Consider the following 18,957-nt stretch of genomic DNA (forward strand, 5'->3'; position numbering starts at 1 on the left):
CGGACCAAAGAGCCCGAGGCGCGGCCGGAAACGGAAGGGGCGGGGAGAAAACAGGAAAGCAGGCGCTCAAGCAGGCGCTCAAGCCGGAAGCCGTGGCCGCTCGGCTTCTCGGGTGGGAGGACGGGCTGCAGTTCCTCTAGCTTGGCGGAAAGCTTTGAGTCCTTGGTAGTTGAGTTCAACGTACCAGTCTCCAAGTGAAGAGCGAAGAGGCTAGGATCACTGGGAGCTCGACCTGGAGTGGAAACCCTATGACTTTACTCGCCTCCGTAGGGGAATATATTTCCCTGTGGTGGCTACCAGCTTTCCCTGGGAACCTTCCTCTCCCGGCAACCTTCCTTCCGAAGTCTACACGTTAGAAGGGCTGTGTAAGGAGAGAATGGGCACTGGGAGTCCTACTCGATCGGTTCCCAGTCACTTTCCCGCCATAAACTGCCTGTGTCATGACAAAACCTCTCCCTGGAATTCATGTATATCTGTCCAAGTGCATTATTTGTCCTACTTCCCATTAGGAAAGCTGCTTCGGCATGCAGAACAGATGGGGAGGGCCTGGTTTTGGAAAAGTTTCAGATTTGTTTGGGTTCACACCTGGGTTTGCTCTGTCATTTACTCAGCTGTGACATTCATCAAGTAACCTCATCTTAAAATGGAAATAGATAAAAGAAAAATCTCGTAAGGTTTTGAGGTGGAGAATGTTTAGAAAGCATAGAACTTTGCATAGTTCCTTGCATAGAGTTAAGTACTCAACAGTCAAATACACTATAACCACCAAATTCCCGTGTGGAGTCACCGTGTGGGTGATTTCTGGCCCAATTCCCACAAGAAAGAGTTTGTAAGACACAAAATACGATTAGCATAATAGTACAATACACAACACTATTACATTCAAAACATGTCAATACTAGCAGGAAAAGAATCTTGTAGATGTTTCATTGAATATCGAGGTGCTGTTTTCCTCTTTGATCCTATGCACAGGATGGTAAACTATGCATCGTAACCCCACAGTTAATAGACCAATGATAGCAAGCAGCAATTGGACCCAAAAGGAGAGCAAGAATTGGGGAGAGAAAGGAGAAAAAAAAAAAAAAAAAGAATGACTTCTTGGAACTCATCTGATGTTGACTCAGTATGGACTGGTAAGGGATTTGAGAAAACAACTGTCATATAGGTTTAGTTCATGCGTTTAGTAGTAAGATTTTTTTTCCTCCCCCTCTTTCTGGTTCTATTCATCAAAAAGGGGTTGGTTGTATTGCTCAACATAGTTTCAAACAGTGGACTATTTCAAACAAGTATTACAACCAGAGTTCTATTTAAATTTACCCTATAGACACTGATACAAACTTGTGTTTTATTCTTACAGTAAGAATGTGCTATCACTCTTACTGTGTAGTTTTTGGAGTCATTTAACTTAAGTATTCCTGTATAAAATCTGGCAAACTTCCACTTAAGGTTGTTAAGAGGATTGAAGAAGAATGAGTATAAGGTATCAAGTAAAGCACACATTAGGGATTCTGTTAAATCCCATTCAGTCCTTTCCCCATCCCCTGCAACTACCCCCACAAAAAAAATTAGGACGAATTTAGTCACTATATGTTATACTAAAAGTCATTTGACCACAGTTTGCTCTTTTTAAAAATTTTATTTAGAATACCTACTTGTAGAAGTTAGCATAATTTTACAGATCATTAGAAAAATTCAATTCTTTTCTCTCAGCAAACATGTATAATAGGTTAGGAATAATAGATTAGAAATGTAATACATTACAAAACAGTAGCCTATGACTATCTGTACATTTACTATGCACCTTAAGGAAAAGAATTTGACAGTGTGCTATACTTACACTGCAGATAACATACTGTTATTCTATCATACAAAACTGACCAGTGGTAGTGCTTAAATTTATAAATGGCCATTAAACAGGATTTTTAACTTAAATGTATATTTAGCATGCTAAAAAGTGAAAAAAAATTAACAAGTTTTGTGGCCTATCAGTTCAAATGTTTCATGGCATTTTTCTTTAAATGAAGACTTTCGATATTGTAATACTAAAAGAATTTTTCATGATAAATGCAGAAAGAAATTTTCCTATTTTAGAAAGCATATTCACATTCATTTTGTCATGGGTTTCTTGTGGCTTTTCTAAATATGTTAATCACATTAATAAGACACTGGTCCTGTACAATTTTAACAGTCCATCTTCAATTAAAAACTGTAACAAAAATAGTATGTTAAGAGTAACAAAAAGTAAATTAAATATGCTAAACTCAGTAGGTAGAACAAAATGAAGACAAATTACATAATAGTGGCAGGTTACACAATTTAAAGAATCTCTTACACTTAGTCAAATACAATAATGTTGAAATGTAAACTCACTGATTTTTGTGGGGATTCTTCCATTAGTTCAAATTGGAAAAATTGATACAAATGCTAATATTTTATTTCTGTGTATTTAACATAATTCAAAATAATCTGTGTCTCATGTATGGCTCATCAGTATTGTCATCACTATATTTCAACAAAAGAAAAAAACTTCCTTGCTCATTAGAAATGATAAGCATTGGAAAAAATGTAATTTTATACATTTTCTTAAATTTAGACTAAGATATTCTTCAAAAAGTTAAAACTGCCTTCCACAAAATTCTGTGTATATGGCACAAGTTGATACCCAAAACAGTGTGAATTCCATCAAAAAGGCACTGTTTACTACTCAGAATAATCTGACAAGTCTACTTCAATGATGTCTGAGAATAAGAATATATTTGAAATAGGTAAATAGACAAACCCTTATAAAAGTACAGCATTACTGTTTAAATATACTTGACCTATATAAAAGGAAATAAAATGACAGAAAAATGACCCTTTTATGACAAGTAAGCCTATAAACACTTTGAATCATATAATAGTTCTGTAACATAAAAATGACAAAAAAATATTTTCTTAAAGGCACAAAAGCATGAATATTAAATGAGGGTTGTATTTTACAAGGCCAACTTTTCAATGGAATGCAGTTGTCAACTGAGTTGTAATAAAGATTACACTGTACCTTTATAAGTGATACAAAAAAAGTGCTGATATGAAATGTAAGTAAGATATCTACTGTAACTTTTCACAAGCCCTGTTTTTTTTTGTCTTTTCCTACCCAACAACATCTCACCAAATGGTGGATAACTGAAGATATAGTACATTTAACAACTAAAACAAAAATGCATGTCCATAATTATTATACATCTAAATTTTCATGTGAGAAAATTTTTGCTAATAATGAAAACTGGTCATAAGTCATACATCCTGGAGGCTCTCAGACAACTGGAAACTGTAAATCACATGAATTCATGTGTGAAGGAAGAGTAATCTCAGTTAAGAACATTCAAAGTCAATTACATATTATGGCTAAATACAGAGTTAATTATGGGTTTTAAAGGATTCACATACTGTCTAGTATAAGTACTGATCTAAAATTAAGCCACCAATTCCTGAGTTTTGTGTTCAGTTCATAGAAAGGAACTCATACAACTAAAAGCATAACAGGACTGACTATCAGATTAGATCTACGCTTTTAGTACATAAGAAACAGTCATGAATAACCCTGTTCTTTAATTTTTGACTCCTTGGGTATGAACTCACAATAACTGCCCTACATTAAAAAAATAAAATAGTTACCTTTCCAGTCTTAGAAGATATACAAATAAAACACTATTTAGATCAAATGAAAACAACATGCAAGTGGATGAGACCAAAACCCTAGGAAGGTCACCAACAAAAATTTTTAAGTTTTCAGGTTTAAATGATGAAATGACTTTCATGATCAGCCAATCAAGTTACATATAATATAAATTAATACTAATTTAAACCTTTAAAAAATCGAATTGTACAATATTTACAAAATGTTACATGTTGATGAATAGGCAGTTGAGCATATTGGTAACAGAATATGAATACAAAAGATATCAACAAATATGAAATATAACCCAAAAATCCACTTGTTCTCATAGTCACGAAAATACTGGATACAGGTACATCTTATTTACGCCGTTATCAATTTAAAAATATTTTCATGAGTACATACAGATTACAACATTGTTTTACCAACATCACATGGGAAATAGCTCTTCACAGAAACCTAGATACTTCAGATACTAAGTTCTATTGGTTAGGAAAAAAAGCAGATTTTATTTTTAATTTCTGTAATTTAGCAATCATCCCTTGACTTTAAATTTATCATGGCATAACAAAAATTTTAATTTTACTAGTGTCTCACCATCTTATTTATAATCAGAACAGTTGTTCTTTTTTTCATTTTAATAACCATTTAAAATTCTATACTTTTAGGATTCTAAGATATATTTTAGGACATGTTCTTAACTACCTTTGCAAAAATTGTTTTCAAGCACTATAAATATTTATGTAAAAACACATGTAAATCAAAATATTGAACTGAAGAAATATGCAAAGAAACTTAAGAAAAAATGTGCCTGAGCCTGAACAAGGAGGAATCTTAGTGAACTATGGTTTTGTCACAGAATGAAGTTACTAAGAACAGAGAGGGTGATAATAAAGAATTAAACTTTAGAAATTGATATTCTTAGATGCTCAACTTATTGCACATTTTAAGGAAGCCAATTTTAATGTACACATTAAAGGCCACCACAATAGTCCTTCCTTATTGTCTTTCTTTTTGGCTTTTGAAATAAAATAAAAATTTAATTTTTTCCATTCTTTCATTGAACACTCTAGGGTCTAAATGAAAGCTAGAATGTTTTTCATAAAGCAAAAACATGAATTATCAGCATTTCATATGCCCTATAAACATCTCTAGTATTTGGCCTATGTTATGGACCAGCTGACTTTTAAAAAAAAGAAAAGCAATCAATGCTGATCACACTTTTTCAGCAAGTGTGCAAGGTGGTATAACTAATAGTAGCTGTATACCAGTTTTTTTATATTGATATACACATAAGTACATATATATATGTATCTACAAATATTAAATTCTAGGGGTTAAAAAGATCTTGTGTAAATTTAAAAATTTTGCCACCTGTCTCTTTCAATATGTTAGTTTTGACTATTCATACTTTTTTCTTGCTGTTTCTAAGAAGATAACTGAACTGGGTACTTTGGAAATAATTTTAACAGTAGAGTGTACTCAATTATTTATGTCTTATTCCATCATTCCTTGATAAAATTTTGTGCCTGTTTTATGAAGAAAATAGATTACTATACATACATTTATAAGCTTGATAACATTTTTGTTATGAACAATGTTAACATTTTATCTCAAAACATACTATAGAACACAGACTACTGTCAGGTAAGAGTACATAAGAGACAACTGTGTATACATGTGATTTAATATACTCACATGTAGACACATTCTCACAAAAGCTAGAAATGTCCTGGCACTTAACATATAGCTCACTATAATAACCAAACAGGATAGCTCTTGTTTCAGGTTAAGGATAAAAGATATGAAAGGTAGACGCCTCTACATTTGTCTTCTAGATTTTTTGTTTTAGAAATACTGTGATGTTTAACTAAAGACCAAAATAGCTTGAACACTGGTCCCAGGCCAAATCTGATCTTTCTAGTTCACTGATTCGACTGTAGAGAACTTCTACTTAAACATGAAGTTTATTATGACTTGAAGCAAAATCAGGAGGAAAATGATGAAGTAGTCTTTTTGTTGCAGAAAATCCGCGGCAGGTGTGCTTAAAACTAAATGATTTCGAAGAGCCATAATATTTCTACAAAAAGAAGCAACAACAAATTTTATAATGATTTTTCAGAAATGTCAGCACAACACTCAAACTTGATATTATAGTGACAAATCATTTAATTAGATGATCTAAAGTAATTAATTACTATAGAACAAGGACCTGATGATACTATGTGAAGCCTTTATCTAAATCTAAATTCCACACTGTACCAAACATATCATCTAATGACACATTAAACTTGATTGTCAAATTTTGATGATATAGAAATGTAACCACTTTCTCTGTTTCAGTGGTGATTTTAAAACAAAAATTTTTACTAATGGTTGCCTCACTAAGGTTCTTTTTATCTTTACTTTAGGGAAATAGGGGTTGGGGTAAAAGAAATTCCTAAATTCCCAAAGAAAAAAATACAACAGACTTCATAACACTTCCCAAATGAAGAACACTTTATAGGCTTTTCACATGCTAACAAGATAAAATGTTAATTTAGTTATGAAATGTGTTCACAATATACTTGTGACACCTTAAATGCTTCTACATTAAAAGATCTGATTAGTGAAGCACCATTTCTTTTTTGAACTTCTGCTATCAAAGTATTTTACCAGTATAAAGAATGAAAGGAGGAAGAACAAACAAGTAGGCTAATTAATTTTTAAATATAATTAACTTAGGAAATGTTAACACTTTATATTAGGGCTAATACCTGAGATGTATAGGATATGCTTCCTGCTCTAAAGGAGCTCATAGTCCAATCTGGTAGAGACACACACACACACGACTCTGGAATGTAGGTAAGTGCTCATATGAATATGTAGAGGAAGCTATACAAGCTAAGCTGAAGGACTTATTAACTCTGCACAGCAGAGTGATTATAAAGGGCACAAAAAGGGTGCCATTTGAATTTAATTCTGAAGGATAAAAAGATATTTTCTTGATGGGTAAGGGTGGAAGAAAAGCAACCTCAGAAGTGGATTCAGTGGAGGCAAAGGTCAAAGATGAGAGCACAGTACATTCTGGGAGATGTGAGAAGTTTTGTAGAACTAGAGTATGGGATAAGTGCAGAGGGTGAGCTGTAGATGAAAATGCTAACAAAATGTAAGCCATAAGATCTCCAAGAACAGAGAAAATGTTTTTCATCCACAGAATAGGCATCTAGCACAGAGTTCTGAATACATAAACACAAACAAGCTAATTAATATTAAATATTTTAAAAACGGATATAGTGTGAATGCATGTTAGCCTTGCAGGATCATGTGGTTGTATATAGGGGGAAGAGCCTGGGACTACAAAAGGAGCACTCAGAGATCTCAGGGCAGTGACTGTTTACCCACTGCCATGTAAGTATTTCTGTATTTTAGCAAGTGGTGCATTCCAATTAAATATTAACCATGCACAAAAGGTGACTAAAGAAGCAAGCCTTTGATAACTTTCTCATGAATAACCCCATCTGCACATTTCTAATCTGCTACAGTAGTAAAATGAAGTGATTCCAATTTTACCCTCACAGAAGGAAAAAGAAAAAAACTCCCCCTTCATTTAGTATTTAGTGCTGAAAGGAATTTCACAGGTTTCAGACACCAGGTAATAGAGCACAAGATTCTACTCTAGCTTAGCAAAGTTACAAAAATATAAAGTTTGCATATGATTTTCTATGTAACAAGAGTACTCTTGTGGACTCAAATGACCAGTCACTGTCCATGTATTACCTTTTAATTTCTTCCTGTGTTTGTTTTATAGATTCAATGGAACTTTGAATGTCTCCCAGTTCTATTCCTTTCTTTCTTCGTGTACTTGGTTTTACAGATTGAGCTAAAAGACATTTAGAATGAAGTTGTAATCATAAGTACAATCTACACTTAAACTTAATCATTCTGGTGTAATAAAAATTTTCCTAGGCATAGTTTTTGTGGCCTAGAGGTGAGCATAATAAAACTAATATTCTGCAGTTTTGAAGTCTCAAGCACATCATTTTATTAGAGTACAACCAGATTTAAAGTAACCACAAATTAAATTTTCAATAGCTTCAGTTTTATTTTTAAACTCATTAAAACTGGCAAAAATAATTCATTAAATATATGTATTAATTTGTGAAAGGTATTACTTTTGTGTCCCTTACCCACTTTCCTAGATATAAAGAAGTCAGCTTTTTGAGCCCCTTTTCAATTTTTTGTTAATGTTATCTTCCTTGCCCTAGTTACCCAACTTTAACCTCTTTAGTCAATTTTGATACCTCTTCTACACATTTCTGTTGCCAACCAGCAAGCTATATTTGGACATTTCGAATTCCTTCTCATACTCATTCCTTCTCATACTCATTCCTTCCTTTCCACTTCTGTATAGATCTTAACCTCTAAGTCTCAGCTTTCTCATTTTTCAAATGGGGAAATAAGACCTAAACTTCACATGGTTTTTGCCAAGTGTGTTTATTCAACAAATGCCAGGTAACACATTATAGGTAATACAACATATGGATACGAGAGTCCATTAAGAAGTCAAAATAGCTGGTTGTGGTAGAGCACGCCTGCAATCCCAATGACTTCAGAGGCTGAGGCAGGAGCATCAAAAGTTCAAAGCCAGCCTTGGCAATTTAATGAGGCCCTCAGCAACTTAAGGAGACCCTGTCTCAAAATATTAAAAAAGGACTGGGGATATAGCTTGGTGGTAAAGCACCCCTGGGTTCAATTCTCAGTACCAAAAAGAAAAAAAGAAGCCAAAAGTATGCATATATACCCCACTTACAGGGCATGCAGATAAACCCAGAAGTGGGGTGACTCAGTTTCTTTTCTTGTAAACTGTGAATAGCAAACACTATAACTAATGCTGCCTTTTATTTAGCACAGTGGTACCATATGACTCCTGCTTATAGCTTTTTTCATTTTATTCCCTTACTCCTTCAGTATGTTGCTCTTATTTCCTGCCCCAAGCCTCGTTTGCTATTATTCATTAGAAATCCTAAAAGTTCATCAGGGTTCTTTGAAGAACCTTCCCTCAAATTGAATTAAGCTCCTTTAGACACTCTCACTTACCATCCAATTTTCTGATATGTATTGTTATTTACCTCGAGTCTTATCTCTATTGGTAAAAATAGATTCCTCAGCTTAGTGTAAACTCATTAGAGACTATTATTCAAAGTTTAATTTTCCCATAATATCTAGTGTATTACCTTGATCCTTTCTTAATTATATCTCAATGTAGTTTAAGATAATTTACACATTGTCTGATTGGGACAAGAAAGTCACACTATTTCATCTCACAGCTGAAAACATTTTAGAGTTGTGTTTTTACTCATGACTTCCAAATACTACTAACTTACTCTAGGAATGAGAAAGTTTTTTGAAGCATGAAATTGAGCTTAAAACTCAAAAAAATACTTTCTGAATTCAATTTAGGGAACTATCAACAATTTTTAAGAAGCTAACAAGGCCTAGGAGCTACCACTATAGTGTGGTTCTTATTCATATGACTTCTCTTTTTACATTTCCCATGCCTTTGCCTTGTGGCCTCCTAACTTATCTATGATCTAAAATAGCTTTTAGATCCTATCTCTGCATCCACCAAAACTCTTACATTATCTTCCGAGTTAATTTGGAAAATCTATTTTCATATATCAACATTGTATAATAGTGTATTTTTTTTTAAAAAATTATACACTCATAGTGAATAGTATGCAATAAATATTTTTACCTTCACTACCAGATGAATCCTGAATATCAGGCTCCGGGGAGGAATACCCTTTTGTTACTTTCTTCTGTTGTCTGGTTGGCTTATGTTTCATTTTGGGGACACTAACCTGAAAAAAAATTATGCCATTATGAGGGTTTGCCCTGTAATTTGTAAGTAAAGACACTGCTGAGCAACTGTTAAAACTCTTCATGGGCATGATATTCAAAATTAAAGAAAAAAGAGTCTAATGAAAATTTAACAAATGTATTTTATTTATACAATCAAATTATCTTATTTACTTTCAACATGAAACAATGTGTACAAACATTAAAAAGTAAAATGTACAATAATTAGTTTGAATGTCCTTTCAGAGATATTTTAAGCACACATCAAGAAAAATGAATTTATCTCTCTCCAACTACTATAACCAGATCAGATAGTATCTGCAATAGAATACCAAAATGTAGTATTTTAAAATCATACTTATTTTGTTTCCAATGGATAATGTTGGATTTTTAAATAAAATTTAGATTATTTACTTTTAATAGTATCTGGGTAATATAGAAAAGAAAGCATCTTATAATAGAAGTATTTAGTGTGTGCATAAGATCTGAAAGTATATCAAACTGTCAAGCAGCACAAAATTTTTCTTAGACTAGCAAACTTTTGACTCTTTTTCTTTCTTTCTTTTTTTTTTTTCCTCTGTTACAGTGTTGGAAATCAGACCCAGGGCCACAAGCATGATAGGCAAGCACTCTACCATTGAGCTACAACCCCAGCCCTCAGACTCTATCATATTAGTAGGTTGATGATTCTGATCATCAGTCCTTAATTTAAAAACCTAAATGCAACAGAGGAAACTAGAATTAGAAAGGCAAGGTAATGTATATGCTTAGAAATATAGAAAGTCAGTGGTCATGAATTTTTAATTCTCTTCTTACTTGTTCATCATTCTAATAAAATTATCCTTAGTTATTTTTTGAATAATTTTTACAAAATCTTATGACTATACTAAAAATTAAAATAAAAATTTTATAATACCTAATAAGCAGGTTCTGGATTCATCTTATACTCCCATTTCAAATGCTAGAGACAACCTTTTCTAATATTCAGAATGCAAATTCATTTTCCTAGAGTAGGTTTGAATTGGAGATTGACAAAGACTGGTGAGAAGCTTATTCAGAATGACAAAGAATAATACAATTAGAGATGGATAAAGATTCATTGTGATCAGTAAGAAAAATATAGATGCCTTGTGTCTCTATCATGTTTGGTTCTGAAAGTAAGACGATTAAAATTTTTTTGAATCTTAAACTTTTTATTTTATTTTTAATTCTTTTTTGTATTTTTAATTGGTTCTTTTTACTTATACATGACAGTAGAATCCATTTTTGACATAATTATAAAAGCATGGAATTATCTTATTCTAATTCAGTCCCCAGTACCTTTCCTTCCCTTCCCCTCCCCCCAGTTCCCTTCCCTCTGTTGTTCTTCCTGCCATTTACCCATAGTTTTTTTTTTTTTTAATTAATTTCTTGTGAATGTACACAATGATGAGATTCACTGTAGTATATTCATATATGTACACAAGAAAGTTATATCAGATTCATTCCACTGTCCTTTCTTTTCCCATCCCTACCCCATTTCATTCCCCTTAGTCTACTGAACTTCTATTCTCCCCCTTCTCCCCTCATTGTAGGAAAGCTTCCATATATCAGAGAAAACATTCAACCTTTGGATTTTTGGGGATTGGCTTATTTCACTTAGCACGACAGTCTCTAGATCCAGTTACAGGCTGGGATATAGCTCAGTTGGTAGAGTACTTACCTAGCATGCCCAAGACCCTGGATTCAATTGCCAGCACCATCAAAGGAAAAAAAAAATGACAGTTACTTCAGATCCTCCATTTACCAGTAAATGTCATAAGGTCATTCTTCTTTATGGTTGAGTAATATTCCATTGTGTATATATACCACATTTTCTTTATCCATTCATCTGTTGGCTCCATACCTTAGCTATTGTGAATTGAGTTGCTATAAACATTGATGTGACTTCATCACTGTATGCTGATTTTAAATCCTTTGGATATATACACAGGAGTGGGATAACTGGGTTAAAGGGTGGATCCATTCCAAGTTTTTGAGGAATCTCCATATTTCTTTCCAGAGTGATTGCAACAATTTGCAGTTCTACCAGCAATGTATGAATATACCCTTTTCCCCACATCCTCACCAGCATTAACTGTTACTTGTATTCTTGATAATTGCCATTCTGACTGAAGTGAGATGAAATCTCTGTGTAGTTTTAATTTGCATTTCTCTAATTGCTAGAGATTGACCATTCGTATTTCTTCTTTTGAGAAATGTCTGTTTAGTTCCTTTGCCCATTTGTTGTTTGGGTTATTTTGTGTGTGTGTGTGTGTGTGTGTGTGTGTGTGTGTGTTAAGTTTTCTGAGTTCTTTGTATATCCTGGAGTTTAATGCTCTGAGGTCCAGGTGACAAAGATTTTCTCCCATTCTGTAGGCTCTTTCTCTTCACACTCTTATTTCCTTTGCTGTGAATAACCTTTTTAGTTTGATGTCATCCCATTTATTGATTTTGATTTTACTTCTTGTGCTTTAGGAATCTTGTTCAGGAAGTCAGTTCCTGAGCTGATATGTTGGAGTATTGGGCCTACATTTTCTTCTAGGAGGTGCAGGATTTCTGGTCTACTTCTAGGTCTTTGATCCACTTTGAGTTTGATCCACAAGGTAAAGATAGGGGTTCAATTTCATTCTGCTACATATAGCTTTCCAGTTTTCCTAGTACCATTTGTTGGAGAGGCTATCTTTTCTCCAATGTATGTTTTTGGCACCTTTGTCTAGTATGAGGTAATTTTATTTGTGTGGGTTTGTCTCTGTGTCTTCTATTCAACTGATCTTCATGCCTGTTTTGATGCCAATATCATGCTGTTTTTGTTACTATAGCTCTAGTGTATAATTTAAGGTCTGATATTGTGATGCCTTCTGCTTCACTTCTCTCACTGACAATTGCTTTGGCTATTCTGGGCCTCTTATTTTTCCAGATGAATTTCATGATTTCTTTTTCTATTTCTATGAAGAACATCAATGGAATTTTAATAGGAATTGCATTAAATCTGTACAGTGCTTTTGATAGTATGGCCATTTTGATAATATAAATTCTGCCTATCCAAGAACATGGGAAGTCTTTCCATTTTCTAAGGTCTTTATCAATTTTTAATTTTCTATAGTTTTCATTGTAGAAGTCCTTCACAACTTTTGTTAGATTGATTCCTAAGTTGTTTTTGTTTTTGAGGTTATTGCAAAGGAGATAGTTTTCCTAATTTCTTTTTCAGCAGATTCATCATTGGACATAAGAACACAACTAGTTAATTGGTATTGATTTTGTATCCTGCTACTTTGTTGAATTCACTGTGATAACATATACAGGATAAATTTTGCCATTTTTAACAACTATGTACAATTCACTGGCATTATTTCAAAGTATCATACAACCATCACCACTATTTCCAAAAAAAATACTGTTATCTTCAAGACTAAAAATTAAACAATAACCCCATTTCTTCATTCCTATTACTGGTAACTTCTAATCTACTCTGTCTCTATGTATTTGCCTACTCAAAAGTAATATATTCATCCATGTGAGTTTGGTTTATTTCATTTAGCATAAGATTTTCAAGGTTCATCCATGTTATAGCATGCATGTAGAACTTCATTATTTCATATGTCTGAATAGTATTCCATTATATGGCAACAGCACAGTTTGTTTATACATTTTTCTGTTGACAGACACTTGGATTGTTTCCATGTTCTGGCTACTATGCATAATCCTGCAATGAACATTATTGTCCAAGTATTTAGAGTCCCAGTTTTCAGTTCTTTTAGAGTAGAATTGTTGTCATGTGATAATTCTATGTTTAGCCTTTGAAGAACTGTTAAACTGTTTTCCACAGTGGCTGCAACATTTTACATTTCCACCAGCAATGTAAAAGGGTTATAACTTTTCCACATACTCATCAAAACACACTTTCCCTGATAAGTGGATGATGATATCTAATGGGAGTGGGGGTGGGGGTGGGGGTGAGAGAAGAACAGAGGAACTTTGGATTATATACAGGGAAATGAGAGGGGGTGTATAAAAAGTGGTGGAATGAGACAGACATCATTACCCTATGTAAATGTATGATTACACGAATGGTATGAATCTACATCATGTACAACCATAGAGACGAAATGATGTACCCCATTTGTGTACAATGAATCAAAATGCAGTCTGTAAAAAATAAAAACATTTTAAAAAACACTTTCCATTTTTTGTTAAGTTTCTAGTAAGTATGAAGTAGTACCCAATTGTGGTTTTGATTTGCATATCCTATATGGTTAATGATATTAAATATCTTTTCATATGTTTGTTGGCCATATGTACACCTTCTTTGGAGAAATGTCTGATCGAGTTCTTTTCTCATTTTTAAATTAGACTATTTTTGTTAAGTTAGGAGTTCTTTCTATATTCTGGTTATTAAATCCTTGTCACATAAATGATTAGCAACTATATTCTCTCATTCTGTTGGTTGTCTCTTTACTTTCTTCATAACACCCTTTGATGTACAGAAGTCCAAATTTTGATGAAATTCAATTTTTTTTTCCTTCTTCCTTTTCTTTCCTTCTGTTCTCCTTTCTTGCCCTCTCTTGCTTTCTTTTTGTTGTGGTACTAAACAGCAAACCCAGGGCATGCTAGACAAGCATGCTAGCACTGAGCTACATTCAAGTCCCTGATTTCTTTTTGTTGTTACTATTATTTATCATATCCAAGAATCTGCTGGCAAATACCAGATCATGAAGATTTATCCTTGGTTTATCTTTCATTTTAGGTATAAATCCATTTTAAGTCATTTTATATAGGGTGTGAGTTAGACAGTTCAACCTCATACGGTTACATGTAAAAATCTAGTTGTCCCAATACTATTGGTTGAAGTGGAGTGGCACCATTGTAAAAGAACAATTTTATGGGTTTCCTTTTAGACCATCGATTATATCCCACTGGATTATATGCCATGCCTATACTTATATGAGTACCACTGTTTTTTTTCTCCTTTGACTCATAGAGCATTAAACATGGGGTTCAGTTTTAACACACTCAAATACAGAAGATAATGTTAAGGTTTGGGGAATACATCTTCCAGGGAATACGCCTCCAAAGGGCAATGGTGAATCCATGGCTAATACTGTACAGTTCTGGGTTAATAAGCATGCAGTATTCAATGTCAATAGTGCCTATTGGCTTGTGTAAAGTGGCAGTAGCAGAAAATAAGAAGTGAAAATGCCCCACCAACATCTTAGAAGAACAGCTGTAGAGATGCAGGTAGAAGTCCTCTCTCTCCCTTGCTTGCTCTTCTGCCTTCTGCCATGGGATGATGTAATATGAAAGACTTTGACAGATGCAACCTCCCCGGTGTTGGACTTGCCAGAATCCAGAAGGTTTCAGGGGTTCAGTCCATGGTTGGTCAATTTCAAAGCTCTGGGCCCTGGATGAGGCAGAACATCATAGTAGAAGGATGTAGCAGAGGGCAGCAGTTCAAGACACGGCAATCATGAAGTAGGAAATCATTACCACTGTTTTGACTACTGTAGGTTTGCAGTCAATTTTGGCATCCAGAAAGTGTGAGTCCTCCAACTTTGCTCTTCTTTTTCAAGATTGTTTTGATTACTGAGGGTCCCTTGCAATTACACATGAATTTGAGATTAATTTTTCCACTTCTGCAAAAAAGGCTATTGGAATACTGATAGGGATTTTGTAGACACTGTAGAGTGCCTTAGGTAATATTGTTATCTCAACAACATAAACTTTTTCTACCTTAGAAAACAGGGTAACTTTCCATTTATTCTTTAATTGTTTTTAGCAATGTTTTACTATTTCACTGTACATTTATACCTAGGAATTCACTCTTTTAAATTAAATTCTATTATAAATTGATTTGCTTTCTTAATTTCCTTCTGGGACTCTTCACTGCGGGTATATAGAATCACAACTGATATTTGTGTATTGATCTTATACCTGCAAATTTGCTCAGTTTGTTCATTAGCTCCAGTTGCTTTCCTGTGGGGGGTGTGTGTGTGTATGTATGTATGTATGTATGTGTGTGTGTGTGTGTGTGTGTGTGTATATATATATATATATATATATATATATATATATATATCATGTTATCTGTTAATAATTGTGTATAACAAGTTGCTTTTCTTTTGTTGCTTTCCAAGCTTCTTTCTTTGGCCTGATGATTTCTGTATAGATAGATCTGTTTGTCCTCTTTAGAGACTGCTGAGCTCCTTGGAATGATGTATTTCATCAAATTTGGGAATTTGGGGGCCTTCTTTCCTCAAATATTATTCACCCCATTCTCTCTCTTCTCCTTGTGGACTCCTATAGTGCATATGATGACCTACTGATAGTGCTCCACAGGTCCCTTGGGCTCTGTTCACTTTTCTTCATTTTTCTTTCTGCTCCTCAGATGTGATAATTTCAATTGTTTTATTTCTAAGTTTGCAGATTCTGTCATATGCCTGCTCAAATCTGCTGCTGAATTTCTATAGTAAATTTTTCATTTGTTACTGTGTTTTTCAGCTGGAGAATGTTTGCTTCCTTTGCACAATCTCTCTCTATTGGTAGAGATGAATGCCCCTACATGGGTTCTTTAGTAAGTACCTTGACAGATTAAAATAAATCTTCACATTTTTATGGTCTGCTGTGCTCCCTCTGGAACCAGGGACTCACACTGGGAATGTAGGGACTCTACAAGACTGCTGCTACACCAAGAAAGGGGTGGCACAAGGGCAAGTAAAATACTATGAAGTTTTCCTACAGCTTTGAAGTTCTCTTTTTTTGATTCAGCATTCCCTTGGCTGCTGTAACCCTCTAACTTTTCCAGGGTTCTGGTACATTTTGTTCAGATAGTTTTTGCTTGTTTTTTGATGGTCCTTTGGGATGACAAGAGCTTAAAGCTGCCTACTCTGCCATTCTGTTTATCCCATGTTTTAGTCAGCTTTTTTGCCATGGTGACCGAAAGATCTGGCAAGAATGATTTTAGAGGAGGGAGTTTTTCTTGGCACTCTAGTTTCAGCGGTCTCAGTTCATAGATGGCCAACTCCATTGCTCTTGGCCCAGGTGAGACAGAACATCAAGGTGGAAGGGTACAGAGGAGAAAAGCAGCTCTAAATATGGCAAACAGGAAGCAGAGGAATTCCACTCATCAGGGACAAAACATACCACAAAGGGAAACCCTAACAACCGACCTCCTCCAGTCACATCCTACTTGCCTAGAGTTACCATCCAGTTAATCCATTCAAGTGGACTAATGCACTGATTAGAGTAAGGGTCTCACAGTTCAATCATTTCACCTCTGAACTTTCTTGCATTGTCTCACATCCTGAATTTTGTTTCAAAATTTAAAATTTTAAATCTTTAGATTTAAATTTCCTGTGGTTTATATATATAGATCATCTCACAAATTTATAATGCCTAGCAGATAGGCCTGGTTACTTTTTTATTACATACCATTGGAGTGCGATGTTTCACTTTGGTTTGGATAACACCATCTTTTTCAAATTGTATCATATCATTAAGTGGGTCCCATGGTCGGGTACTAGATAAATGTAAAAAACATTTGTTTAATGACCAAAGAACTTAAGGAAGTTTCTATTCTATGATCGGATTTTCATTAATTATAAATACAGTTCTATTATTAAGACTTGCCCATTTCTAATCTTCTAATTTTTGGCTTATTTTGTAGGAAAACTATTACTATCATTGAGTTGAATATATAAATGAATTGAATATCAAGTTTAAAAATGCATGCTAATGTTATAATAAATAACCTAGAATTAAAGGTAACAAATTATGCTAATATATTATTTGAAATACTCTTTTTAATTACTCACTCTGCAAATTTGTAATGCCATTCTCCTGTGAGTGAATCAAGTTCAAATAACTTGCAAGTCCAGTCTTCATTTTTTGTTTTTCGATCTCTGGCAGATTGTCTTTGAGCTTCTTCCAAAACATACTTCTCTTGAGTAGCTTCTGTTTGGTCTTTGGCATTTATGGCTCGAGTTACTCGCTGCCAGAGCCTAGTACAGGTGCAAAATGATATTTTAAAAAGGCAACAAAAGCCAAATATATACAGAACAGGTTTGAATCCTGTTGAGAGAAAATAATGCTCATGGGTCCCAACTATGACAAAATTTACACTCATATACTTAGGAATAAGTCAAGATATAAAATCTAATGCCCTAAGTAGAGAAACTAATTTGGTGGGGAAGGGGTTGGAGCAGCTTATTAAATTTATTACATATGGTAACAAGCATATGGTAGTTAACGTTATCAACTGAAGACAACAGAAATGTAGTGAATGCAGGGATCAAAAGAATCTGTATTTTTAATAAGGTCCCCAGATGATTCTGTATAGAATTCACTGGACTCATAAAGAAAACAAGGTGAGTGTAGTGCTTCTCAACCCTAGATGCATTACTTATGAGAAAACTTAAAATCAGAATCTCTAGGAGTGAGCCAAAGTATTAATATATTTTTACACTACCTAGATTTTTATGTGCTGCCATTGTTGAGAACCACTGATTTAAGAAAAAAGACTTTGATGAAAATAACTTTCCCTATTAAAATTTAGTTTTTTCATTAGTTAAGTGAAAGTGTAACTCTCTATCCCACCCATGTGAGAAGGCAACATGTTGAAGCTAAAAGACCAAAGCCTTTGGAATCACTCTGACTTGAAGTGAATCCTACATCTGCTATTTCTCAGCCAATGAACTTAGTTTCCTTTCCTGTCCAAGTTTTGTTTCTTGACCTATAACATATGCTGAATTATATTCACACCTCAAAAACTATTGTATGTCTTGACAAAACAGCTTTAGATGGAGAGTATCTCATATGGTTGTAGCTGAAATGGAATTTTTAAGAACATATATGTATATATTTTCATTTTTTACAACCTCAATTTTGAGTGTAGAAGGGAAAGTACACATAGACATGAATCCCAATGACAGAAAATCGTAAGTATGTAGAACATGTAGTGAGGACTAATGTGTATAAGGTACACAGCAAAGTCTCTTGAATACAGTAGTCCTCTTCTAACACAAAGAAATATAAAGTGCATTACAATTTTTGATTCAAGAGTGTTAAGTGATCTTGCAAGAATTTCATGACTTAAGAACTTAAACCATGGCACTAATTTTTGCCCTCCTTTGAAAGGCAGAACACCCCTAGTGGCATGTTCTTCTGTTTCAGAGAATGGAAGAAAAATAGAATCTGTACCACTTCTAAGAGTTTTAAAACAGTTGCCAAGAAGGAACTAAGAATCACTAAAGTTCTATAATTCTATGCCAAGAAGGTTAAAAAACAGTTGCCAAGAAGGAACTAAGAATCACTAAAGTTCTATAATTCTATGCAAATGAAAAAAATTTAAGGTACTGAAGCAGATAAGAAAGGAAACAATAAGAAGTTTTAGTTTTGAGCCACAGAGAAACAAGATCATTTGTATTGTATTTGACATTCACACA

At 34.0% G+C, this 18,957-nt stretch overlaps 1 protein-coding gene across 9 annotated transcripts in view; it reads right to left on the reverse strand.

Annotated features, from left to right (window-relative positions):
- Positions 1-2,929: 2,929 nt before the first annotated feature.
- Osbpl8 (oxysterol binding protein like 8) overlaps positions 2,930-18,957 on the reverse strand; it is a 169,020-nt gene continuing 152,992 nt past the window's right edge. For all 9 annotated transcript variants that reach the window (XM_047548759.1, XM_047548758.1, XM_047548755.1 and 6 more), the window contains 5 exons: positions 17,329-17,514; positions 16,946-17,033; positions 9,396-9,501; positions 7,418-7,520; positions 2,930-5,738 (listed from right to left, as the gene is read on the reverse strand). In XM_047548759.1, coding sequence (XP_047404715.1) covers positions 5,609-5,738; positions 7,418-7,520; positions 9,396-9,501; positions 16,946-17,033; positions 17,329-17,514 — 613 coding nt within the window. In that variant the 3' untranslated portion in view covers positions 2,930-5,608. The remainder of the gene's footprint in view (positions 5,739-7,417; positions 7,521-9,395; positions 9,502-16,945; positions 17,034-17,328; positions 17,515-18,957) is intronic.

This window comes from Sciurus carolinensis, chromosome 4, assembly GCF_902686445.1.
Source record: "Sciurus carolinensis chromosome 4, mSciCar1.2, whole genome shotgun sequence".
NCBI lineage: Eukaryota > Metazoa > Chordata > Mammalia > Rodentia > Sciuridae > Sciurus > Sciurus carolinensis.